General features: G+C 36.8%; 4 protein-coding genes across 6 annotated transcripts in view; 3 read left to right on the forward strand and 1 right to left on the reverse strand.

The window, feature by feature from the left end:
* LOC129434396 (creatine kinase U-type, mitochondrial) overlaps positions 1-25,618 on the forward strand; it is a 368,704-nt gene that overhangs the window by 8,351 nt on the left and 334,735 nt on the right. The window lies entirely within an intron of this gene.
* LOC129434395 (creatine kinase U-type, mitochondrial) lies at positions 1,613-7,531 on the forward strand. The gene is given in 10 exon segments (XM_073868767.1): positions 1,613-2,501; positions 4,540-4,564; positions 4,566-4,739; positions 4,804-4,911; positions 5,217-5,438; positions 5,517-5,602; positions 5,686-5,809; positions 5,940-6,074; positions 6,916-7,041; positions 7,315-7,531. Coding segments are annotated over 10 exon segments (1,314 nt in total). The 5' UTR covers positions 1,613-2,352; the 3' UTR covers positions 7,480-7,531.
* LOC129434393 (cation channel sperm-associated protein 2) lies at positions 7,793-13,337 on the reverse strand. 3 transcript variants are annotated; one of them, XM_055193332.2, is made up of 10 exons: positions 13,116-13,335; positions 12,864-13,034; positions 12,680-12,748; positions 12,434-12,597; positions 12,206-12,358; positions 11,993-12,123; positions 9,312-9,490; positions 9,097-9,184; positions 8,772-9,016; positions 7,793-7,931 (listed from the first exon to the last, which is right to left on the reverse strand). In XM_055193332.2, the coding sequence occupies exons 1-10, from the start codon at positions 13,243-13,245 to the stop codon at positions 7,903-7,905; spliced, it is 1,359 nt and encodes a 452-aa protein (XP_055049307.2). In that variant the 5' UTR covers positions 13,246-13,335; the 3' UTR covers positions 7,793-7,902. The 3 variants fall into 3 exon arrangements, with proteins under 3 accessions (XP_055049307.2, XP_055049306.2, XP_055049308.2); XM_055193331.2 differs by having other exon boundaries at positions 7,795-7,931; positions 8,776-9,016; positions 13,116-13,336; XM_055193333.2 differs by lacking the exons at positions 12,680-12,748; positions 12,864-13,034 and having other exon boundaries at positions 7,795-7,931; positions 8,776-9,016; positions 13,116-13,337.
* pdia3 (protein disulfide isomerase family A, member 3) lies at positions 14,555-24,436 on the forward strand. The gene is made up of 13 exons (XM_073868765.1): positions 14,555-14,896; positions 16,621-16,699; positions 17,391-17,508; positions 17,594-17,701; positions 17,831-17,960; positions 18,070-18,179; positions 18,307-18,436; positions 18,698-18,883; positions 23,200-23,308; positions 23,395-23,523; positions 23,619-23,698; positions 23,794-23,851; positions 23,937-24,436. Exons 1-13 carry the CDS (start codon positions 14,763-14,765, stop codon positions 24,048-24,050), a joined length of 1,485 nt encoding a protein of 494 aa, XP_073724866.1. The 5' UTR covers positions 14,555-14,762; the 3' UTR covers positions 24,051-24,436.

Below are 25,618 nucleotides of genomic sequence, written 5' to 3' on the forward strand. Positions count from 1 at the left end.
GAGTGTCATGTGTGTTGATTGCGTTTTCAAAATATGTGTTTGTTGCGTCGTGTGAACCATGTGCATCACGTGTTTTGTCAAGGTGATTGCCTGCTGCACACGCGTCAAAACCGTTTGTGATAAAAGAGACGCTCACTTTCACAAAATACACGCAAGACACTCCCTTATCAGTAAACTTTGATTATAAATGAGATTATGTGAGTATCTGGCAAACCTGAGCGTCTCTTTTATCATAAACCCTTTGGACGCGTCTGCAGCAGGCACTTGTTTTGACAAGACATGTGATGCACATTGATTCACTCAACGCGCAGAACACATATTTTGAAAAAGGAACCACACACATGACGGGCTACATACATGTTGTGACGAACTTCAGATCGAGTGCCCTCGAAAAAAGAAGTCACCGGCCGCCACTGTTCTTAGTGATACATTAGGAAACACTGTTAAAAATGTAAGAAGTTCTTAATCTGATAACATGAAAAACATGCCATTACACAGAAACATGCACAAAGGAGAAAATTTGATAAATGCCTTTTTCCATGAGTTCAAAAAAATTATGTTATGGCCAAACTTTACAAGTTACAAGTATATGGATTGACACCTAGTCTGTGAAAACCGAGCTAAAGTATTTTTTATCAGTTCATGAAATTAAACTTTAATGCTTTAATTAGATTATGAGACTTTAGCCTGCATTTCACAGACAGGGTTATGTATAATGAAGGTTGATTCTGGAACATTAAAATTAATTAATGAAATAATCAAATAAAAATTAAATTCAAAATATGTCCCAAAATTTAATTGCTAAAATAAAAATGAAAACAAAGCAAATTTCAAGGTGCATAATAATGCACTTTCCCTGCCAAATTGAAAAAATAAAATGCAATTGATGATTTGACATTTCATTTTTACTGCAATCTGGAGTCAAGACTGCCAATATTAAAATTAACATGCAAACTTGAAAAGAAATTTGTAAATTAAAGGCTTTTTATTCATGCCCACGTAATAGTGACAAATTAAATTAAAATGTAAAGTTTAAGGATCTATAACACTGTATACATGAATTTTACACAATAACGTTCAGTGTAAAGGTTGATACGCTTTAGCTATGATTTGAGCTAAGGTAATTTATATAAGGCTATTTATTGTGTGCTTGTTATCAGAAATACTTGAGAGGAACTTTGTTGTTACTGATTCTGTGCGGAAGTACTTCTACCAGAAGTTACGTTCGGTCCACAAAAACAGTTTGTAAAAAAATTCCGTAGAAATTACAATGTTATTGCAGCTGGGTTGCCGGTAATTTAATTTATGTTATTTACTGGCAAGAGTTTGTTCAAAGTAAAATAAATTTTAAATATTAACAAGTCTTTATCTTTACAGAATAAAACTATACAATAAAAGCCTCATGCAAAGCATTCTGGGAACCAGAAATCATCATCAACCTTTTTCTGTTTTTTGCTTCAGATTTTGTTTCCCAGAATGTCTTTACAAGTCTTTGTTTAATGTTCATTTAACTTTGAACAAAATGTTGCCAGTAAATAACATAAATTTAAATCTACGGTAAGATACCGGCAACCCAGCTGCAATAACATTGTAATTTCTACGGATTTTTTTTACAGTGTACATTTAAGAGAATACAACATTTGCCTGTAGGCTGAGATTATATGGAGTTTTGCATCAACCCAGCTAACCGTCTCAAACTCCTCCAGGTATTTTTTTTTTACTGTACATACATTTGCATTTGGCAGACACTTTTATCTAAATTGACGTTTGTAACTGAATTTCACTTTAAAAAGCATGCAACATTTCATGCATATTACTAATGTTAATTTTATCTGTCACACAAATGTATATAATAATTATGTACTAATTGGTTTGTTTGTATAAATTGAGTGGTTGAGTAGTATGCTTTGGTATTTAGAGCCCAACAAAGATCACTTTTGTACCTTGTACATTTTCAAGTGTATACTACAGAATACTAAAGTATATATTAACAAATTATAGCACTTATGTACTGTATACAATACAATATTGATAGCCTCTTTCTTTTAAATGTAAATGTAAATGCATATATGTAAATCACCAACGCCAGGTGTGCAAGAATTGTAAGATGAACAGAACCTGGTGAAACCAGTTTAAAAGCAGCAATACAATAATGCATTAAGAATTCAATAACCAATCATACTCAAGCTTTTCTCCATCTCTGTTTTAATGAGGGTATAAAAGTTAGTAAGCTTTTTGGTTTGGAGAGACCTTGCAAGAGCTCTCAGCAGGAAGGACTGAATCAAATTTGAGAAAATTTGACTCTTGATCAGTTGACATATATATTTATATAGACTATATAAGAGGTTCAAAATGGGAAGCAGGTTCACAAGGATGTTGTCTAGTATCAAAGTTGGCATCTTGTCTTTGGTGGGTGCGAGCTCTGTGGCTGTGGTTAATTTCTTCACGAATAGAGAGCAGCATGTCAGTGGAGCGCACGCCCGGAGAATCTATCCTCCCAGGTAACTACAAACTGAACATATACATTTATAAACTGGGACACTACAACAAGCACATTTGCTGAGGGGTATCCAAGATCAGTGTTTTATTTTCTCTACGCAAATATAATATTATTATTATGGATATAACAATATCCCATTTCTCAATGTCTTTTTGATAGACTCACATCTATTAGACAACAAGTCCCAGAAGAGTGTGAACTTTTAACTTTTTCCACAGCACTGTGAATGTTTAAAGGGATGTGTTTCATAAAAACATTAAATATATATTTGTTTGTGTTGTGAGAAATAATTGAATTCATGTGTGTCCAGTTCTACACTCTTCTAATAAATACATTGATGAATACATTTAATCTACAATATATGGAACTGTTATGTTTTTGAAATTGTAGTTATGATATCTTGTGTGGCCCGTTTTTACTTGTTTCAACCTGTTCTCTTCACTACCTTTGTCTTTGTCTATTATATTATTTATTATATATTATTGTTTCTATTTATTTCATACTGAAATAAACGTATGCTAGGTTGTTGTTACCAAACTGGGTTGAACTATTGGGGTTGAAATAGTCAAATATTTCATTAAATTACTTCAGTGTTCCCATACAATATGTTTGCATTTGCTCGTAAATCTTTTTTACGTTCCCACTCTCATAAAAAAGGTACAAAAGTTGCACCTTGGCGTCACTGGGGCGGTACATTTTTAAAAAGGTACAGATGTACCTTTGAAGAACCAGTAACAGAAAAAAAGTTCTAAGAACGTTCCCAAAAACGTTCTGCCAACATAAAAAGTGTCCAGTTGTCTTGACGTAACATTTTGGGGTTGTCTGAACGTTAGAAGAATGTCACATTTTACCATTTTCAAACGTTTTGACAATGTCATGTTTTAATGTTCACACAATGCTTAAACAACAACTGTTTTTTATATTGACTTGTTTGCTTGTTGTAAATTATAGAAAAACATTACATTTTATTATTTTAAAAAACTGTTATAAAACATTATTTCTGAATTTTCAGTAAAAATAATGCTGTAGCAAACAAGTCAATATAAAAAAACAGTTGTTGTTTTAAGCATTGTGTGAACATTAAAACATGACATTGTCATAACGTTTGAAAATGGTAAAATGTAACATTCCTCTAAAGTTCAGACAACACAAAAACATTCTTAGAATGGCAAGAAAACTGGACACTTTTTATGTTGGCAGAACGTTTTTGGGAATAATAATAAAAACAAAGCTTGAGCATTTGAACAATTGATTTTATTGAAAAAAATATTTTTAATACTCCATTTCACAAACAAACAAAGAAAAAATTCTGTATTTGAGTGAAAAAGTGTTTTTCCCATTTTAATTAATTTATGATAAAATTAAAACCAGATTTACCATTTCATTATAAAAAAGTATCCAAAATATGTGCCAAAATAAAATTATTTTATTAATTAAATTATTTTTGTCAAATAAAAAATTAAATGCGATAGATGATTTGACATTTCATTTTTACTAACATCTGGAGGAAAGACTATGACTGCCAATATTAAAATGAAATGGCTCACACAGTAAAAGTCACAAAAATTAATCTCTCTCTCCCTCTGTACCACCTTTATGTCTTCTTATGTTGTATGACAAGGTTACATATAATATAATATATTTTAATATATGTGAATATTGTTACATAACGCTCTTATACTAAATATATTATGAAGAGTTTGGTTCCAAAACGCAATAAATCCATTTTGATAAATCAAATTTTGGTAAAAACGTGTTTTCTATACCAAGAAAGTGACAAGATGAAAACCGCTATTTTCTGTTACAAACTTTCACATAGCATCTTTAGGTTATAAAAACATAAAAAATTCAAATCCATAACTTGATTTTCAAAGATTTATTATAAAAACAGATTATTTTTTCCCACAAAATGCAATAAATCCATGACAAGTTTTTATTCAAAATGCTATAAATCTATTGAATCAATCCTATGTAGACCGCACCAGATTTTAAGGCATGCTGAAGGGGCCAACTAAAACTCAGCTCTTATTTTTTGACAGTGCTGAATATCCAGATTTCCGAAAGGCACAATAATTTAATGGCCAGTCACCTGACACCTGCTGTTTACGCCAAGCTGTGTGACAAATCCACGCCGAAAGGTTACACTTTGGACCAAGCCATCCAAACAGGCGTGGACAACCCAGGCAACTGTTTTGAAATATCAGTAGGCATGGTGGCAGGAGATGAGGAGTCATATGAGGTAAGATAATATTATGGCACATTCCGTAATAAAGACGAGAACCAAAGTGGATTGTTTCATGCAGGTCTTTGCTGACATCTATAACCCAGTCATCAAAGGAAGGCACAATGGTTATGACCCCTGCACCATGAAACAACCCACTGACCTGGATGCTAGTAAGATAAGAGAGAAGGTAATAGAGACACCGTCTGTGAAATCCAGTCTAAAGTCTCATAATCCAATTATGAGATTAGAAGCATCAAAGTTTGATTTCACATCAATTTTCATCTTTTACATGGACTTAGATATCAAGGTTATATTTTTACAGAATGATCTTTACACTATGTAGAATTTTTATGTAGTAAATGACTTTAGGTTTGCACAGACTGGGTCACATATGAGAACTCCTTGTGATATCGTGTTTGCATACTGTAGAGTGATTAATGCCTTTCCAAAATAAAAATTTTGTGATTTTACATACTACTTTCCATACTACAGATAAGGGGCGGAGAGTTCGATGAGAAGTACGTGTTATCATCTCGAGTCAGGACAGGCAGGAGTATCCGGGGCTTGAGTTTGCCTCCAGCCTGCACCCGTGCTGAACGCAGAGAGGTGGAGAGAGTCGTGATCGATGCCTTGGCTGGACTACGTGGAGATTTGGCAGGAAAATACTACAGTCTCTGTCAAATGACTGACAAGGAGCAGCAACAGCTTATTGATGTAAATTTGATCTCAAATTTTGTACGCTGATCCCTTAGCATTTGCTGATAAATTTACTTGCTATTTGTTTTGCTCCCGGATCACTTCCTTTTCAATAAACCTGTGTCGCCCCTGATGACATGTGCAGGCATGGCACGTGATTGGCCTGATGCAAGAGGCATCTGGTGAGCATCCAAACAAATTTGTACAAATGTTGCACAGTATTCATGCAGAAGTTATAGATATACTTAGTGCCTTTCAACGGCAGGCATAACAATGAGAAAACCTTCCTGGTGTGGATCAACGAGGAAGACCACACCCGTGTGATCTCTATGGAGAAGGGGGGCAACATGAAGAGGGTATTTGAGCGTTTCTGCAGAGGACTCCAAGAGGTGAGCTCACGCGCACTTTAGTCAGTTCTAAAGACTTCATTATCTATCCGGGCAGTGTTTGTTTTTGTCTTGCTTTAGTTGAAAATATCATTCTCATGACAGCCTGTTGACTTGATCTGTGTCCTTCAAGGTTGAGAAATCGATTCAGGAGAAAGGTTGGAAATTCATGTGTAACGAGCGACTGGGTTACATCCTCACCTGCCCATCCAACCTGGGTACAGGGCTACGCACTAGTGTCCACGTTACCCTTCCACACCTCAGCAAGGTCCTCTATAGAAATAAAAGATGAAGTTTGTACAACACTCAGAGAATGTATTGGGAATTCAGAGAAAATGGTCCAAAAATGGGCCCTAGCTGTCAAAAAGGTGGTACCTGTGAGTGCTCATCCAAAGGGTGCTAATTTAAAATAAGTATTCGGAGTGTCATGTGTGTTGCTTGCCTTTTCAAAATATGTGTTTGTTGCGTCATGTGAACCATGTGCATAGTTTTGTCAAAATAAGTGCCTGCTGCACACGCGTCAAAACCGTTTATGATAAAAGAGACCCTCACATTCATAAAATACACGCAAGACACTCCCTTATCAGTAAACTCTGATTATGTGAGTATCTGGCAAACGTGAGCGTCTCTTTTATCATAAACCCTTTAGACGCGTCTGCAGCAGGCACTTATTTTGACAAAACACGTGATACACATAGGAAAAATAAAAAAGAAGTCACCAGCCGCCAATAAAGAGTTCATATTAGTACCTCAGACGTACACACTGGTACCAAATGTACATATTAGGACCTTTGTACAGGATACCGCCCTAGTGACAGCTTGGGACCATTTTGGTAAATTACCAAATTGGTAATAAAAAGGATGGTAATATTTTGTTCATGCCATGCTTTGCCTCTTTATTTATTTTTTTATTTTTTATTTTTTTTGTAGCTCGACTGATATAGCAATATGTTAACAGCGCTAAAGGTTATGGGTTTGATACCCTGGGAAAACACACACGCACCGATAAAATGTATATATTGAATGCAAGTCACTCTTAATGATGAAAAGCATGTGCCAAATGTATAAAAATTTTACAAATATAAAACTGTATCTGTCTTCTGTGGCAGGACCCTCGTTTTGATAAAATACTGGATAACCTGCAGCTCCAGAAGAGAGGTACTGGGGGAGAAGACACAGCAGTTATTAGAAACACTTTTGATATTTCTAATCTATACAGGATCGGCCAATCAGAGGTCAGTGAATTGTAACAATATTTATGAAGAAGAAATCAGAACAAAATGGTCAACATATGTACCCCAGCTGTCACTGGGACAAAAACTTTAAGAAGGTCTAAATATGTATAGGATTTGTACATTTTTTGTACTATTATGTACCTTTGATTAACTCTTTAGGTCCAAAGCTGTTTGAAAGGGCCCCAATGACACCTGGGGTACATATTTTTTCCTAACCCTACACACTGAACAAATGACAATCCCATGAGTGTAAACCTCTGTCTGTGTGCTAAGGTTCAACTGGTTCAGACTGTTATTGATGGAGTGAACTATCTTATTGGGTGCGAAAAGAGACTTGAGAAAGGCCAGGACATCACAATCCCCGTCCCCATCAGCCAGTTCAAACAGACTGACCAAACTAAAACCAAACACAATAACCATTTCATTATTGATGAGTAAAACAAGCAGTGTCAATGACTGCACCAAACACTAACACGCATTTGTAATATTTTGTATTTTTTTATTTCTCAATGTCCATCGTGACTTCATTATTGAACGATTTAAAAAATGAAATTAGAAATGATTACACTGAGATTACTGTGATACAATGCATGATATCTGTCAAAGGAAAGAATTTTTAGTTTTACATACATTCCTCATATATATTGCAAATTACATCTTTATACAAATAACATCTTTAACTATACTACACTATTTGTATTACACATTTTAAATTATGCTACACTACATATATCACTACTTACATCTATATCAACTATAACTTATAACTGCTGCTGGCCCTATAGTGTTAAGGATTGAAAACAGTGGCCAAAGTATGCAGATATTTTCCTCCTGTGGTTGACATTTTTCTTTTAGTGGTTCTTAGTCATCCAGATTAAGCAAGACTTGAGCTGTTTCAGAAAAGATGTAGTGAGAGGTTATTTTTCACCAAAATATGACAGATCTCTCAAAATTTAGCATAATAATTTATCATATCTCACAATTGAGATCAATTGCTTCCATCTTATAATAAACTTATTTCTATCCATAGCAACATAAAAATTTGTGGGGTAGATTCAAATATGGTATGTAGTGGCGGCCGGTGACTTATTTTTTCGAGGGCGCTCGATGCGAACTTCGTCACAACATGTATTTAACCCGTCATGTGTGTGGTTCGTCATTTCAAGATATGTGTTCTGTGCGTCGAGAGGTCCTGTGTGCATCACGTGTTTTGTCGGGGTAGGTGCCTGCTGCAGACGCGTCTAAAGGGTTTATGATAAAAGAGACGCTCGCGTTTGCCAGATACTCGCATAATCTCATGCGTAATCAGACTTTACTGTTAAGGGAGTGTCTTGCGTGTATTTTGTGAACGTGAGCGTAATTGGCTTTGACGCTTGTGCAGCACGCACTTGTTTTGGCAAAACACGTGATGCACATGGTTCACGCAACAAACACATATTTTGAAAACGCAACATACATGACACTCCGAACACTTATTTTGAATTTGCACCCCTCGGATGAGCAGTCACGAGCCGCCACTGCCCTTATGGCTGCTTTTGTGGTCCAGGGTCATATTTATGTATCCAATTAAAGAAAGGCAAAAAGGATGTCATAACCATCTGGGTTTTTCTTATTTTGTTGAACTAATCCAGCAAGCAACATTAAAATTACCCCACTGCACTGAATCCAGACTGTTTCAAATAGACCACTTAAATTACATACAAAATAAAAATTGCATTTTTCATACCCACCTGCCTGGTTCTGAAGCTTGACGGTTGCCTCTATGTTACATTGAAGCCTTTCTTGCAGTCTGAGGTATTTATAGAGGCTGTCCTCATGCCAGGTCACTGGCTCAATCTCGTCCCGGTACTCCATTGCCTCAAAAAACACTTCCCAGTCCTTTTCCCAGTCTACCGACTCTTTTGTATCCCTCTCAGAATCCTGACTGGTTGAGGGTCTGACGTTTGGTTGAAAGTCCCCGTTTGGACACATAATTCTTCCAAAAACCAAAATGAAGATAGATGTTCAACAACTAAAATACGAATTAATCATAATAGATCAAATTTGGTGACTTACTCATCTTTGAAAAGTTTTGCCATATTTTGGATTTTTAATTGCTTCACCTCTTTGCAGAGATCACACCTTATAGTATAGAAGCTATCCGCTGTGGACATAAATACGTTATACATCAATTACATTTTAAAGTATGTTCAATTATAAGAATGCAAAATGCATACATTTTAAACAGAATCAGTTCATTTCAGGTTTCATTTTCTAGTAAAAATACTTACCGAAAAGACCTAAAGTAATGTTGCTCAGTGACACAGCTGCAAGGAGATACCAAGAAACGATGAACACAACACAGGCGTAATAGTTTAGGTCAGGAACTTTCCGCATGTCCTCTAATAAACCACTGCAGTGATCCATCGTAAAAATGCTGAACAGTGTGTTGAGGGAACTGAACACATCTCTGCAATTAACATCATTCAGAGCACTGTAAAAAAAGTTGCAGCTGGGTTGCCGGTAATTTACCGTAGATTTACATTTATGTTATTTAATGGCAAGAGTTGGTTCAAAGTTAAATAAATTTTAAATATTAACAAGTCTTTATCTTTATAGAATAAAACTATACAATAACAGCCTCATGCAAAGCATTCTGGGAACCAGAAATCATCATCAACCTTTTTCTGTTTTTTTGCTTCAGATTTTGTTTCCCAGAATGTTTTGCTTGATGCTGTTTTTTAGTTTTACTCTGTAAAGACAAAGACTTGTAAATGTTAAATGTTCATTTAACTTTGAACGGAATGTTGCCGGTGAATGGCGTGGATTTGAATCTACGGTAAATTACCGGCAACTCAGCTGCAATTTCTACGGATTTTTTTTACAGTGAGCAATATGACTTAAATAATAACCACAGTCTCATAGAAAAGTATTGACTATACTCACTATATTTCATCATTTGTAATTTCTTCATGCTTTTTAAAACAGCTTCAATGTAACTACGCCTCATTTAGTACACACGGATTTATGAATATGTAAATTAGTCCCAGCCTCTACTCAATGGCCCTGTCCCAAATGGCACACTCCGAACTTGTGGACCTCTTCAGAGTCCACACTTTGATGACATCATGTAGTGCAGACCCTAGGGACCCTTGGCGCGAGTCCAAGAGGGTGCACCGAAGTTGTATTTTGGGACAGACTCCAGCGTCACGCCGGAAATAGGAAGAGAAGTTGCCAATCAGTGTGAACTCCTCGCTTCTGTCATCTGATTGGTCTGATTTCTCTTTCGCAAGGACTTCTGGGTTGGTAGAGTGTGCCGAAGACCGCATCAAGGGTTCAAAGGGGGCGCTGATGAGCACACTTTGGAGCGTAAAAATGACAGACGGGACACCCTACGGACTCGTAGACTAAGCGAGCACGCGCAATGTAAGGCCACGAGATCAAAAGTCCACATGAAGTGCGCCATTTGCGACAGGGCCAATTGCACAGCTTGGACCATAGATATAAATATGCGAAATAGTCCCCACCTTCACTCCTTTGCACCACCTTGACCCTTACTGTGGGTTTGCACCAGATGCGAGTTCAACGATTTGCGCAAGTAGATTACATACAAAGTCAATGCAAAGACACGATCAGACATGTCCTCACGTGGGGCGATGCGAATGATGCGATATGGGCGGGCGAAAATATTCAACTCAAGTGAAAAAATTCGCATGACACAAAGTTAAATCCCGCGAGTAATCTAGACTGAGCAACGCGTTGCGATTGCACGCTTCGCGTTTGGTGTAAACCCACAGTTAGATATACACCAGCGATCAGCCATAACATTATGGCCACCTGATAATATTAATGAATTTGCACATGGCTTGGACACTCCACTTTTTTTGAAAATAGGCTCATTTTCCAGCTCCCCTTGAGTTAAATATTTGATTTTTACCATTTTGGAGTCCATTCGGCCGATCTCTGGGATTGGGGGTGCCACTTTTGGCATAAAAGTGTTAGCAAGAGTTTTGGTCATTTAAAACTTGACTTTTCTGTGGTTGCATTGTGTACTGGGACTGGTGGAGGATGAAAAGTTGTGATTTTCTATGCAGATATGGCTAGGAACAATACTCACATTTTGGCATAATAATCAAGGACTTTGCTGCCGTAACATGACTGCAGCAGGCGCAATGATATTACGGAACGCCCGAAAATAGTCCCCTTGGTACCTTTCAATAGCATGGGACTATTTTCGAGCATTGTATAAAACATTGCGAAGACATTAATCGCAACTTTTGCGCAGTATTATTGCGCAGATAAAGTCGCGGCTTTGGATTTTCCATCGGTCTGGGTGCACAATGTAACTACAGAAAAATATCGAAACGATTTGGTTATTTTTTAGCGTGATGCTAATGGTCTAATCAGATTCAATGGATTATGCTTACCTACGCTAAAAGTGGTACCACCACACCCGAAGATTGGCTAAATGGATTCCAAACAGTGGCGGCTCGTGACTGCTCATCCGAGGTCGCTAACCCAAAATAAGTGTTCGGAGTGTCATGTGTGTGATCCTGTGTGCATCACGTGTTTTGTCAAGATAAGTGCCTGCTGCACACGCGTCAAAACCGTTTATGATAAAAGAGATGCTCACTTTCACAAAATACACTCCCTTAAAAGTAAACTCTGATTACGCATAAGATTATGCGAGTATCTGGCTAACGCGTTACCGCACACATGACGGGCTACATACATGTTGTGACAAACTGCGCATCGAGCGCCCTCGAAAAAAGAAGTCACTGGCCGCCACTGATTCCAAAACAGTAAAAATCAAATGTTTAACTCTAGAGGAGCTGGAAAATGTGCCTAATTTTTTTTTTTTAAGTGGAGTGTCCCTTTAAAACCTCTTAAAAACATGCCACATAGACATGTAAACAACAATCCCCACAGTGGGTCTTAAAGATATAAGAAGTTCACCAGAAAAGGGTCTCACTTGAAATCCTTTTGGTACAGAAGACCTGGAACAGTGGAACTGGTATACTTTGCAAATATGTAGACTCCGAGAACAGCGAAAATATAAAATAATATTAGGACGACCAGGAACATCATGGTAAACTGTGGCCCCTGTTAAAGACGTTGACAGAATTGTAGGTAAAACAAAGAAACATTTCAATCCATATTGGTTTTGATAAAAAGAATTACAAACCTTGAATATTCTGATGATTGTCTTCAAAATAAAATTAACCTCTCGAAATTTGAAAAGGATCTTGAAGAATCGGAGTGTGCGAAACTGGATGAGTAGTTTTAACCAGTGTTGAGCTCCATGTGAAATCTCTGGCAAAATCTCTGGTACAACAGCCTATGACGAAAAGCAATATAATGTATGACCACAAATAATTCACTTAGTGTATATTTATACACACATAATGCTTACCATTACAGTTATAGTCAAATCAAAGATGTTCCAGTTACTTTGCCAAAATGTCCTGAAACTGTCCAGCCATTTCAGGAGGATTTCTAATATGAAGATCCCAAATATTATCCAGTTGGCAGTTTGTAAGGCAAACTTGAAGACTGGGTTCATGTTTTTCTTAAATTCTGAAAAATGTACAGAGACAAGGCTGAGAAGTGATATTACACATACTCTATCCTGTCATATGAAGCCATTTTAAAGCCTTACCTGCTTCTATTATCAGTATAATAAGGCTCAAAATGACACAGCAAACTATTAGGATTTTAAACAGCTTGTCTGATATATTTAGATTAAAGAGAGAATACTATATTTGCTGATATATGTATGACAGTTTTTAATCGATAAGTGAACTTATCAAGAAGTGTTTTGTTTGTAGCACACATAAGGATACTTTCCAAAATCATGTTCGCAATCAAATTTAAGGGCGGATATCTGGCGTAGCGGTTAAACGCCCGGTTCATTCTGCGCTGTTTTGTTGTGACGTTGTTTTTTCTCTGAGGATTAAATTCAACCTCCACCAAGTTTGCATCGGATTTATTCCAACGTCTATATCGATTCTCATCTGAAACAAGAAGACACAATAACTGATACGTAAATTAACAAAGTGAGATCATACTGCACATTTCACCCCAACATAACTTACCAGTCACATCTATGATGCGGTATTTTGGATGTATTTTGTCCTTCATATCCTGCAGGTGGTACTTAAATGTGTTTAAGGTATTTAAACGCATCGTATGTATTATTTCAGACACCTTTTCCTGACGACTCATTTTGTTAAAATTGACAATTTAGGACCAGATGTGCTCGTGTCAGTCAGCGAGAGTGGCTAACGTTAATGCCGTTCAACGGAAAATGGTTTAAAAAACAATACGGTAAAAACAAATTTATTAAAAAGTATGATTACAAATAAATATGAATAAAAATAACAAATAAAAGTGGCATTTTCAATAATAATAATAATAATAATAATAATTTAATATTAATTTGTTAATATTATGTTTATTCATTTATACATTTCTAACGCATAAGTACGTGACTTTCACTGTTTTCGCGCTTTTGTGGGCACTGCTCTTTTAAATTAAATATCTACTAAATGTAACATATATCGAAAATAATAAAGTAATTTATTAGCAAAATGTAGGCTTATCAGTCATTTCTAATGAATTAACTGGTGACGTAAGTGCAGTAACCAGATTTCCCGGTAGAGGGCAGGATTCCTCAACTATTTAACTATTCTAAAATAATAATCATATTTTAGTGTAATATAACAGATCATCAATTTATTTATGTTTAGTAGATTTAATTAAGCATCAATCATAATCAGTTATTTTTTACTATAATGGTATAAAGAAACAATCAGCAAAAAATGAAAGAATCAGCACACCAGAGCTCCAGAGGTAATGTTACAGTAGAAAAAAAAAACATTTACTGAGCCATGTGGCACACCATCTTCATAAGAGGTTTATTCAGACAATATCCTAGCACATCAAAATTATTCTAAATTAAATATTAGATTACATCAAAATATTACATTACAAATTAAAATAACATTACGTTTTTAAAACTGAACTACATATAAGACATACTTTTAAGAAACACATACTCTCATTATACTTACATGAAAATGTTATGTTGTATACTTTAGTAGTATAGTATAATAATTTTACCACACTTTGCCAGTATTTAAATTACTACGGTATCCTGTACTATAACTACTATAAATTGATACATTACATCAGTTACTGTAAATATTTTAAGTACAATCAGACTGCATACAACTTAACATTACAAATCTTGACTGAGTTGCTTAAAAAATAACTTATATTGAGTATGAGTTAAAGCAATATAAAACGTGTTCTTATGATTTATTGATCACATCATTTAAAACTTGCACAGCCAATTTAATTTAACTTTAAATGAATTTTATAGTGTACTATTGTAAATTCTAAAGTATACTACAATATTTTTTTATTTGGGTAAGCGAAAATCTCTACCCGGAAGTATGTATTTACCGATCTCTGATTGGCTGATTGGAACAGCATGACGCGGCTGAAAATCCAATAGTGAGATGCCACACTTTGGTTGCTTTGAAGAGCTCCGGGTTTGCACATCCGTGCTGGTCCCTCTGCGCTTTCTTTTCACTGAGTGCACAGCGAGAGATCCCGCGGGCCTTGTCTGAGACACTCTTCAAACAGCATCGGCTCAAAAACAAGCACTTAATAGAGAGCTGCTGGGATATTAACCATCTCCCCTCACTTTTGCACTGAAGTCTACAGGGTTTGAAACCATGTTGAGATTGCTCTTTATCGCCGCTCTCGCAACGGCCGCGAGGGCAAGCGATGTGCTCGAGTTCACAGATGACGATTTTGACAGCAAAATCGGAGACCACGATCTTATTCTGGTTGAATTCTTCGCACCCTGGTGAGTTAAAGACGAATCTGGCGTTAAAGTCATGCAGTCACGTGTTCTTCCCTACATGCACTTTACATTTGTACTGGATTAGCATGTATACCTGTGTTTAGTTAGCCTATGTAGTGTAATCTGATGATTTTATTCGTTTTAAGTTATAAGTAATATGCTCATTTAACTTAATTCCAGATGCCAGTAAAATGTGTGTTGGGAAACGGCAATAATTTGAATGGTTTGAATAATATTTGAATAAAACAAACAGGCTAGCCTTGCTAAAGGGAAAGTAAAATCTGCTTCATAGGTCACGTTGGAAGCATGCAAGTTCTTGACATTTTTTTAAAGGAATATGGGAATGTGTATGAGGAATGATGATTTAAAAAAAAAACAACGTCAAAATAAAATATAGGGATAAGGATAAATCCATGCTGCTCCATACTAACTTACTTCCTGTTTGTAGCCACTCATCATTATAGTTATACAGCTAATCTTTAAATTTATTGGTTTAATTGTGCACATCTAGTTGGTTTTAACCTGCATTAAACCCTTATTTAACCCTATTTTCACATCAAACGGTGCAAATCTCGGGTATCTCGTTATTTTGTAATCGTCACGTGTGTAAAAATTGTTGAATCTCGCACGTTTGCGCAAGTTTTCAAAGTGAGGTGTATTTGATTTTATGTATGTGCAAGTATGTAGTAAGGTTTAGTTTATCAGATTGCGGTTGCAGATGAGGGCGGTAACAAGGAAGTTTGGAGGCTCGGCCGTACTCTGTTGTAACGTTTTGATTGGTCAATGAAGTTTCGTTGTCCGTATGCTATTGGACAACGCTGGATTACGTAGTTCAGCTGTAATCACTTGAACTTGAACAGAACTGAAACAGAAGAATTGAGTCTTGACTTTCCACATGAAAAATACTGTTGTGTACTTTAGTTTTTTTTTTTAATTCCTAGATACTAGAAATGTTACTAGGAGTGTTTTTAAGCATTACCTTAATAAATATTAAGGTCTACAGTATTTAAAACATTTTAATAATTTACTTTAGTTAATATTATAAAATACATTAATAAAGTGTAGTTACTGCTTTAAGGTCCCCATGAAATCAAAACTGACTTATTTTTTTAATGGAATATTCTGTGTTTGATATAAATAAATTATCTTTATGGGTCATTATTTTTTTATTATTTTAATAAATGTGTGCTCATTAACTTTTAACAAAATCTGAAAAATGTACTTCTGCCCCATTGAGGATCATTTTCTGATGACGTCAGTTAGATGGCTCGGGCGGAGCATACATTAGCTCCACCCCTCCATCTGTCAGTCCTGCTAGTTCCATTTCTAAATGAAACACCCACTTTTCTATACCCAATCAGTTCACAGTGGAAAACACAAGCCACGCCCACCATTTTCCTCATTTCATATTTCCGTTTCACTCGGAGATATACGTCACAATATGGAAGTAAAGTCGATCACAACTTCTGTTTGCAAGCACTTTAATATATTACACTATACTAAAGTTTACAAAAGTATACTTCAGTGTTTTTCTGAGGGATTGTATAACATTTTTTATTATTTTGTAATTTCACATAGTGTATTAACTATAAATTGAAACTAATTTTAGCAGAAATTTGTCTTTTTTATACGTTTAAAATTTGTAAACGCATTTAGGAAACACAAGGGAGTAACAAAATTTTGGGTCAAGCACATTTATTAAATAATTAAACCTTGTTACCTTTTAGGTGTGGCCATTGCAAACGTCTTGCACCCGAGTATGAGGCGGCCGCCACTCGACTGAAAGGCATTGTTGCCCTTGCTAAGGTATTGCTATTCATCCCTACACATTTATATACATTTTGTGGCTACTGTGCATTTTAGGGATGTCTTTGATTAATTGTCGACAAAAATTCAATAGAAAAAAACTTGACGATGGTCATACACGTGTGTGCAACGCCTGTGCAAAACACATACAGCAGGAGAAAAAAAAATGAAGCGAGCGCGCATGAGTTAAACTACCCATGATCACAGTGATGCTCGATGCTAAGCATACTCTGAATGCTTGCAACAGATCACTGATCATTACTGACTCGCTGAGGTGCTACATGCTAGTCAAGTTGACCCTGATAGGTTTTCTAATGGTAGAATGTGGAAGGTTGCTACCTCCACAATATAAATATCTTTGTTGAAAGTGTGACGGAGGTGATGATGGGAAAAGTACCCTTGTGTGCTTCTTTGATATAATTACAACAAACTGTGTATCGATGACTCGAAAAGCGAGGTGAACAACTAAAAAACGAACACTTGATGGTAATAAAACCTTTATTCTGACATAGACGCATGGACTAAAACACTGTCTGTTAGTCATTAATTGCATAAATTGACATCCCTAGTACATTTCCACAAGAGCTTATCTTTAAGTCGTTTATGTCCCCTGTGTTAAAATGATTCCCATGACTCTCTATGGTGACCCTATTGAGGATTGTGATTATTGTTTTTCACCATAATGTTTTAGGTGGACTGTACTGCCAATTCCAATGTGTGTGGCAAATATGGTGTAAGCGGATACCCGACCCTGAAAATCTTCAGAGGAGGAGAGGACTCCGGTGGCTACGATGGTCCCAGGACAGCCGGTACGTTCCTCAAGAGCACAGTCCTCTGTTACCACACCTAAAAGGATGTCGTATCACAAGCTTTTTATTATTATAATTCAAATAGATGGAATTGTTAGCCATCTGAAGAAGCAGGCAGGTCCAGCATCCGTGGAGATCAAAAGTGAGGCAGACTTTGAGAAGTTCATCGGGGATCGTGATGCCAGTGTTGTTGGTGAGCGATTTGTAAACCGCTACAGATGAGGCCTGATCTGTACCAGATTTGTTTGATATTTGCATCAGTATTCCTTTCTTGGCCTGTACAGAATGAAATGAATTTGTCTAATGGATATCAATGTCTCAGGTTTCTTCGCTGATGGGGGAAGCGCCGCTCAGGGAGAGTTTTTGAAGGCTGCCAGTGCTTTCAGAGAGTCCTACCGGTTTGCTCACACAAACGTTGAGGACTTGCTGAACAAACTTGACATTGATGGAAAGTATGTGGTGTCTTGTTTCAGTTTCACTTTTGATCTCGAAAATGAATCGTGAGGGACGTCCTGTTTTCTTGCTTGTAGTTTAAAAGTGGTTTTGTATGCGTGTTACCAGGGGCATTATTTTGTTTCGGCCACCGCACCTCAGCAACAAATTTGAAGACAGCAGAGTGGAGTTCTCTGAGGATTCGTTCACAAGCGCCAAGATCAAGAAGTTCATTCAGGACAACATGTAAGTTTGGGAATAAAAATGTTAAAATCGAATAGAGGTCACACAGTTTGTGTTGTTTCAGAGAGTTTATGTAGTTACGAATTTCCCGAATATTTGTTGAAGTAGTCTGTTTCCTTTTCCACAACATTTTTGGCATCTGTCCTCACATGACGGATGACAACAAAGACCAACTGAAAGGAAAAGATTTGTTGGTGGCTTATTACGATGTGGACTATGAAAAGAACCCTAAGGGATCCAACTACTGGAGAAACAGCTAGATCTGAAACTTCATATTTGTTAACATTTTTGTAAACCACTTAAATCCTTCCTTATTGCTCGTTCTCTCTCTCTCTCTCTCTCTCTCTCTCTCTCTCTCTCTCTCTCTCTCTCTCTCTCTCTCTCTCTCTCTCTCTCTCTCTCTCTCATATAATTAACATATTGAAGGACTAGAAAAGACTGGGAAAAGTGGGAAAAATTGTGTATGTGGAATAAATATTTTATATCGGGGTCTGACCCATCTTATCTTTTTCTTCAGGGTTATGAAGGTGGCCAAGAGCTTCTTGGATCAGGGGAAGAAGCTTAACTTTGCTGTGGCCAGTAAGAACAGTTTCGGTCATGACGTGGCTGAACTGGGTCTTGACGCCAGCAGCGGAGAGGTGCCCGTTGTCGGCATCCGAACTGCCAAGGGTGACAAATACGTCATGAAAGAAGAGTTCTCATAAGTTTATTATTTGTTTGTTATTGAAAGTATTAACTGATGGTTGGAGGATCGTGTATTAATAGGGGGATGACCTTACAGTGTATATTAATAATAATAATAATATATAATATATAATAATATATCTTTAAAAGGATAGTTCGGCCAAAAATTATATTAACTTTTACCCCGCTAGCATTTTCATGATTTTCAGAAAAGTTAAAATCCTCCCAAATGCTCTTCTTTAAATATATAAACATACAATATATTAAATGAAAAAACAGACCCTCAGATGAAAGGTTTTTTTTTTTAATCAATCTATCTTCATTTGCTCTCTTTTCATCACCTCTCAAATATGGGTAGGTTTCTTCAAAAGAACAAAATTTTGAGCAAAAGTTTGAGATAATTGAATTTTTGTGAAGGACTTTTGATAGAGTTCAGATTCAGAGCGATCCTCAAAACCTACACGTACATACAGCTGTTTGCCCTAGGGCGATACTTCCGGGTTTTATAAGTTCAGGAAGAGCGCCACCTGGTGGATTGATGAGATGACTCATCAATGGTGGGGAAAGAGTTTAACCCATGATGTATTAACCCTTAGGCTGTCTGAGAGGCATATGTCCATTATTTTTCAGACAAGCACATTTTCCATTATTTTAGAAAATGTCTTGGATCTTTGTTTATAAAATGCAAGAATATGCCGGCCAAAAAATGTCTATCCATCCTTCACAAAGTAATCCAACCGGTTCCAGGGGGATAAACAAAGGCCTTCTGAGGGTAATCTGTGCGGTTTTGTCGTAGAAATATCCATAGTTAAAACCAGTGGCGAACCGTGAGTACTTATGCTGGGCCTTCAAAATATGCAATGAAGTGCAAATGCCTCTCCATGCGCAATTACGCATGGCGCAATAAATGAAAGGCACAATTTTAATGGATAGGTTCTAGGGGTGTAACGGTACGCAAAAATCACGGTTCGGTGCGAACCCCGGTTTTGAAGCCACGGTTCGGTTCATTTTCGGTACAGTAAGGGAGAAATGCAAACATTAAACTGCAGGTTGTTTATTACTTTAAACTTTTTTTTTTTTACAATTTGTTTACACTTTTTTAAACACTTTATTAAAATATAACAGATAAAATATATATAAAATGAAAAAATAATAAATAAAATACTACTGCAAAGTTATTTTTTACATTATTTTATAACAGAAGGTAACTCTTATCTTAACCTTCTCTTAAACTTTTTCTACTAAAACCTTGAACTAACAAATTCAATTCCTGAATACATTTATGAACTATTAGCCTACATTTTTGCCACTAAAAATTTTCTGTTTTGATTTATTTTGGATGGTTTAACTCACAGAATTGAATTGGCTATGTACCATCTCTGTATAAAAATAATATTACTGCTCTATGTGTAACTGCATAGCAAGCAACATGATGATATACTTATTATACACTCATTTTGAGATTAGTGAGCTGCATACATAGCCATCTTTGATCTTTTGCACGTTTCTCCTAATCTTTGCTTGTGTCGTCAATGTAAGCTGTGACTGTACTTACGAACCCCTCCGCAGCTGAGTAACAGCTGAGTAAGCCCGGGTTACAGCTCTTCTCTGTCCCGACCAGCTGATCGCATTGTGACAATGATATGATTGACGTGATATGCAGATGAAAAATCTGATCACGCATTCCTTATTCTTGCTGTCACAGAAAGCGCGTCTCATGAAGGCGTAGCAACGAAAGACGTGCATCCTCTCACGCACTTATGAAAGAACAAAGCAGCGCGTTGACACGCGTTTAACATGCGCTTTTAGATACGACACGTAAACGTTTCCATCAATAATCAAACGGATATACAACTAAGTAAATAAAAATCTTTCTGCGGGCCGAATTATGTTATATGTTTGACAGAAGACTTGCGCTGAACGCGGAGACTTCCGCCACTTAATATGTTAGTGCGGAAACGCACGTATTATGTTCCGCACAGGCGCACACAAAATGCATTCGGCCTTTCGGTGCACGTGCGCACCGTGCCGAAAGCCCTGAACCGAAACGGTCCGGTTCGAATACACGTACCGTTACACCCCTAATAGGTTCTACTTACTACACCGCCTTAATTCTTAAAAACAGGAAAACGGAGACAAGTGAGCATGGGGGAAAAACACCAAAATAAATTGAGAGTAGTTTGTTTTTCATAAATTTAAAAATTCAGAATATAATACTAGGCTATTCGTATTTCGATAAATCATACAGTGAACGTGTACAAATTCTGAGCACGCAAAGTTAAATTACAGAATAGGCATCGTTTGCCTTTAAATGCAGTTTTAAAGTTTAAAATTACTTTAACTGATAAACACAAATACAGACTCTGCTGCTCTGTAAATTTGCATTTAACAAGCCTAAATTGTGTTCTTTAATTTATTTTTTGTAAATATATATTTAGCTGTAGGATAGCTTGTTAGTCTTTTTTCATAAGGGGAAATATAGCACCCTGCGTTCTCAGTGCTCCTCCTTATGGCTTATAACTGTTATAATATAACCAGGGCTCGCAAAATCCCTAGCCCGAGCCCCGGTGAATGTTTTTGCATTCTCTGAGATTTAGTTGGGTAATTATATTGTATGTAATTTGGCGTCACCTGTCAGTCATTACTATCCTTAAGTGAAACTGTCAGGAAGTGAAATTATAATTAAACCCATTATTTTTCTCGTGTTCACGTCTGATGTGTGAAGCGCTCCTCTGCACGCGCTTCTCTCGGCTGTGCTCTTCACTAGTACCCGCTTAAGTAATTTAGTTTTTACCTCAGCCCTATTAAGCTAACCACATCATCAATCACGTTTTCCGCCATTTACCTCAACCACTCTCACCGCAGAGATTCGGGCCATTAGACGGTCTATGATTAGGACTTCTTCTTCTTTGGTGTTTTACGGCAGCTCGCATCCAGTTTGTTGCATGATTAGGACTTCATGAAGGCTTACAATGTTTTGTTTTTTACCCGCCCACTTGAAATCAAAGCGTGATTGGTCGATTTGCCCGTCACTCTCCACACCAAAACACATAGCTTGGCCTTCCTTGGGATTCTTGAAGTCCTAACCAATGAATGAGCCAGCTTACCGGGCCTTAATAGAGACAGACGATTCTGATTGGGTATGAACCTGACAGTAAGCTTAACGTTAGAACGTAGATGAGAGAAAATATATTACATGTATTGTATTAAATTAAATTAAATAGAAATTTAAAAATGTAAAAACATATTTTTATTGAATACTTTATTATTTATTAGTATTTTTACAACTATAAAAAATATTTTTATTAATTTTTTTAGGCCCTGAAGGTTCCCCACTGGTTAAAACTTTATAAACGAAATAACTAGCGTTGGTAACGCCACATTCAAGAGAGAGTATCAGCGTAGTGCGTGCGCCTTTGGTAGTGTGCGCGCGCCTTTGGTAGTGTCATGACCGTAGTGTGCGCGCCGGGTGTGCCTCATAAGCCTTGAAAAGTGAAGCCTCTGGCTCTTTGATCGCCCCCCCGTGGCTGGCTGCAGTACAAGTCATAAACCCTGCCCTCTCCATTGAAACAAATGGGACTCGGCTCTAAATAATAAATTATTTACACTTCCAATAAAAGTTTCCGAAAGATGGTTTTGGGCCTTTCAAGTAGTTGTTTTCATGCTGATATATGTTCAAGTGTTCATAATTGTGGTAAGTTTCACTTTAGCTAGTAATTTGATGCTATAGAAACAGGGTGTGTTGTTATGATTGGCGTGGTTAAATTGGTCCCGCGAGGGTTTGGGCGGAAGTTTGATATTGCGGCACCGCCTCGATCTGGCTCCACGGACGATTCCTTCTGCGCATGCCTTGGCTCCAAACTGATGTTTTTACGTAACATGGCAGCGACCGTGGTCGGACATTTTTGGCTTCAATTGAAGTGGTGGGAGGCGACATCGCGTCGTCCATCTTTTTTTAAAGTTTTAAACTTCTACCACAAAACCGCACGGATTACCCTCAGAAGGCATTTGTTTATCCCCCTGAAGCCGGTTGGATTGCTTTTGTGAAATGAGGTTGCCCCCATATCCTTACATTTAACAACTGAAAGATCAACGACATTTTCTAAAATAACAAAAATGTGTTAGTCTGAGAAATGATGGACATATGCATCTCGGATGGCTTGAGGACGAGTAAATCATGGGTTTAATATCATTTTTGGTCAAACTATCCCCCTTAATATTGACTGAGTAAGGCCATGACTGAACACCTGGTTATATTCCTTCATGAAAATGAACCAGTGCAATGATACCGAGGCACAAGCAATGATTCGCAAATCATATTCTGTTTTTCAGCCGTGATGGAAAAGCCTTGGAGAAATTCCTGCAGGATTATTTCGATGGAAATCTGAAACGTTATCTCAAATCCGAGCCTATTCCCGAAAACAACGATGGCCCTGTAAAGGTGCGTCAGGGAAAATTTATCTTTGACCTTCCTTGTGATTTCCATCCGTGCCAATTGTCCACGTAACAATTGTTATTTTGTTTCAGGTGCTGGTGGCTGAGAACTTTGACTCGATTGTAAATGACGACAGCAAAGACGTTCTCATCGAGTTTTACGCACCCTGGTGTGGGCACTGCAAGAGCTTGGAGCCTAAATACAAAGAACTTGGGGAGAAGGTAAGAATTTGGAGATCAACTGATATGAAATATTGTGATTAAGGGCGCAATGTTTGTTTGCAGTTGCGTAACTACTGTCCTTGTTTTTTTTCCAGCTTGCCAATGATCCAAACATTGTAATTGCTAAGATGGATGCCACTGCTAATGATGTTCCTCCTCCATATGAAGTTAGAGGGTATGTAACAGAGTGGTGCCAATATTAAATGCGTGTCATGTATTTTGTATTTCTTTTGTGATTGATGTTTTGCTTTACTCATTCTTTGCTTTCAGATTCCCGACAATCTTTTTCTCTCCCGCCGGTCAGAAGCAGAATCCAAAGAAATATGAGGTTTGTTTCTGGCTATGCAAATACATCTTTTGGTGTTTTGTCAGCAGGTGGAAGTGAAGATAATCCGTTTTGTTTGATTTTTCAGGGTGGTCGCGAGGTCAGCGACTTTATCTCCTACTTGAAAAAAGAGGCCACCAACCCTCTGGACGTTCAGGAGGATGACAAGAAATCAAAGAAGAAGAAGAAGTCCGAGTTATAAACAATCAAAACCCAATAACTCTGTGAAGGGAATTTTGCAGGAGGCGTAAATTATATTTCAGTCTTTAGTGAACAGAGTGCTCTGATACAATGCCAGCCCTCTCTTGGGCCTGCTGCTCTGGGAACACTGTGTTGAAGGTTGTGGTGGCCAGACCAAGTGTGATTTTTAGATCAGTGGAAGAGGTACAGATTTGTCAAATTGAGATTATTTTCCCTCTACTGTACCCCAGAGAAATGCACTTTTGAGACCAATTCCACAGTTTGTTTTCTTTCTCATGGAAAAGGGGAGGGGATTTGGTGAATTATGTTTTTATACCATGTTTTCTTTTGATCTGTTTTTTGTACATTTGGAAGGAATGTGAAATAAAAGGCCCACTAAACCTGTAATGTGCCCTTTTCTTTCTTTTTTATTCATATAAAAATATTTAGATTAATAGTCTGCTAATTTTTTGTGCAACATGACATCCATGTCCGTGCAGATTATTGCAGTTTAACACATTCGGGTGATTCTCAAGAAATCCAGACTTGAAAGGTGTCCAGCATAAATTTTTTTTTAAATTGAAGCCAATTTTTTTTGCACATATAAGATTAAGGTCTGAACTTACTATAACCATTATTTTAAGAGAATTTAAAAAATATTTCCTTTAGAATTATTTACATTTTTTTAGATTATCATTATCAAAAGCTATCATTACCGCAACATTATATTACACTAAATATAAGCATTCAAAAAAGAGAAAAAATAAGAACTTGCTTACCTGGTAGCCATCTTGAGTGTCACAGTCAATTATGTCCCTTACAACAATTTTTTTAAAATGTTAGTTCCTTAAATGATTGAAAATTGTTGCGGAGGATGAGAAAGTTTTTCTTGGATAAATTTATATTCCTTATTATTGTCTCTACATTTACCAATGATTACCAAATACCACATGTTTCTTTACTGTAAACGTTTATAGCATAACATGCACTGAAGCTTTTTATATATTTTTTATTATAAATATTTCCATGTCAAAGAACCCAAGTCCAGTCATGGACCGTTGCGGTAATGAAAATGTCCTCCTTAAATGTGGAAAAAACAACAAAATTGGTTTGTATGATGTCATTTGAAATCATGTGCAAAATTTACGTAAAGAGATGTTTGTAACTGTATGCTCCTTATTTTGATACTCTTACTTTGCATTTACTTTTTTAATCAAAATGTTTCATGACACCTCATAAGTCTAATTTCGCCAAACACCCATCCACACAGCATGGTAAACCAGTTGGATATGGGTGAACAACAAAATGTACAATATAGTTTGAACCCAAGTGTGTTCGTTGCATTAACATTGTTTCTAAGTAAAGAACTAGCAAGTGGTTAAGGCTAATCAGTGACCAGTCTTAACTAAGTTTTAAAGGGGACATTTCACAGGACTTTTTAAAAATGTTAAATATATCTTTGGTGTCCCCAGAGTACATATATGAAGTTTTAGCTCAAAATAACATATAATTTATTATAGCATGTTAAAATTGCCACTTTGTAGGTGTGAGAAAAATTTGCATTTTTGTGGGGGTTGTCCCTTTAAATGC

The sequence above is a fragment of the Misgurnus anguillicaudatus genome, chromosome 6, assembly GCF_027580225.2.
Source record: "Misgurnus anguillicaudatus chromosome 6, ASM2758022v2, whole genome shotgun sequence".
Classification (NCBI taxonomy): Eukaryota; Metazoa; Chordata; class Actinopteri; order Cypriniformes; family Cobitidae; genus Misgurnus; species Misgurnus anguillicaudatus.

What these genes read in the sequence shown, in the direction of transcription:
- LOC129434393 (XM_055193331.2), bottom strand. Translation starts at nt 13,245, where the DNA reads ATGAGTCGTCAGGAAAAGGTGTCTGAAATAATACATACGATGCGTTTA. An exon ending in TATACTGATAATAGAAGCAG is followed by an intron (nt 12,598 to 12,679) that starts GTAAGGCTTTAA and finishes TACATTTTTCAG; the next exon opens with AATTTAAGAAAAACATGAAC. An exon ending in CCGTCAAGCTTCAGAACCAG is followed by an intron (nt 7,932 to 8,775) that starts GCAGGTGGGTAT and finishes TTTCTGAAACAG; the next exon opens with CTCAAGTCTTGCTTAATCTG.
- pdia3 (XM_073868765.1), top strand. Translation starts at nt 14,763, where the DNA reads ATGTTGAGATTGCTCTTTATCGCCGCTCTCGCAACGGCCGCGAGGGCA. An exon ending in GTTGAATTCTTCGCACCCTG is followed by an intron (nt 14,897 to 16,620) that starts GTGAGTTAAAGA and finishes GTTACCTTTTAG; the next exon opens with GTGTGGCCATTGCAAACGTC. An exon ending in AAACTTGACATTGATGGAAA is followed by an intron (nt 17,961 to 18,069) that starts GTATGTGGTGTC and finishes GCGTGTTACCAG; the next exon opens with GGGCATTATTTTGTTTCGGC.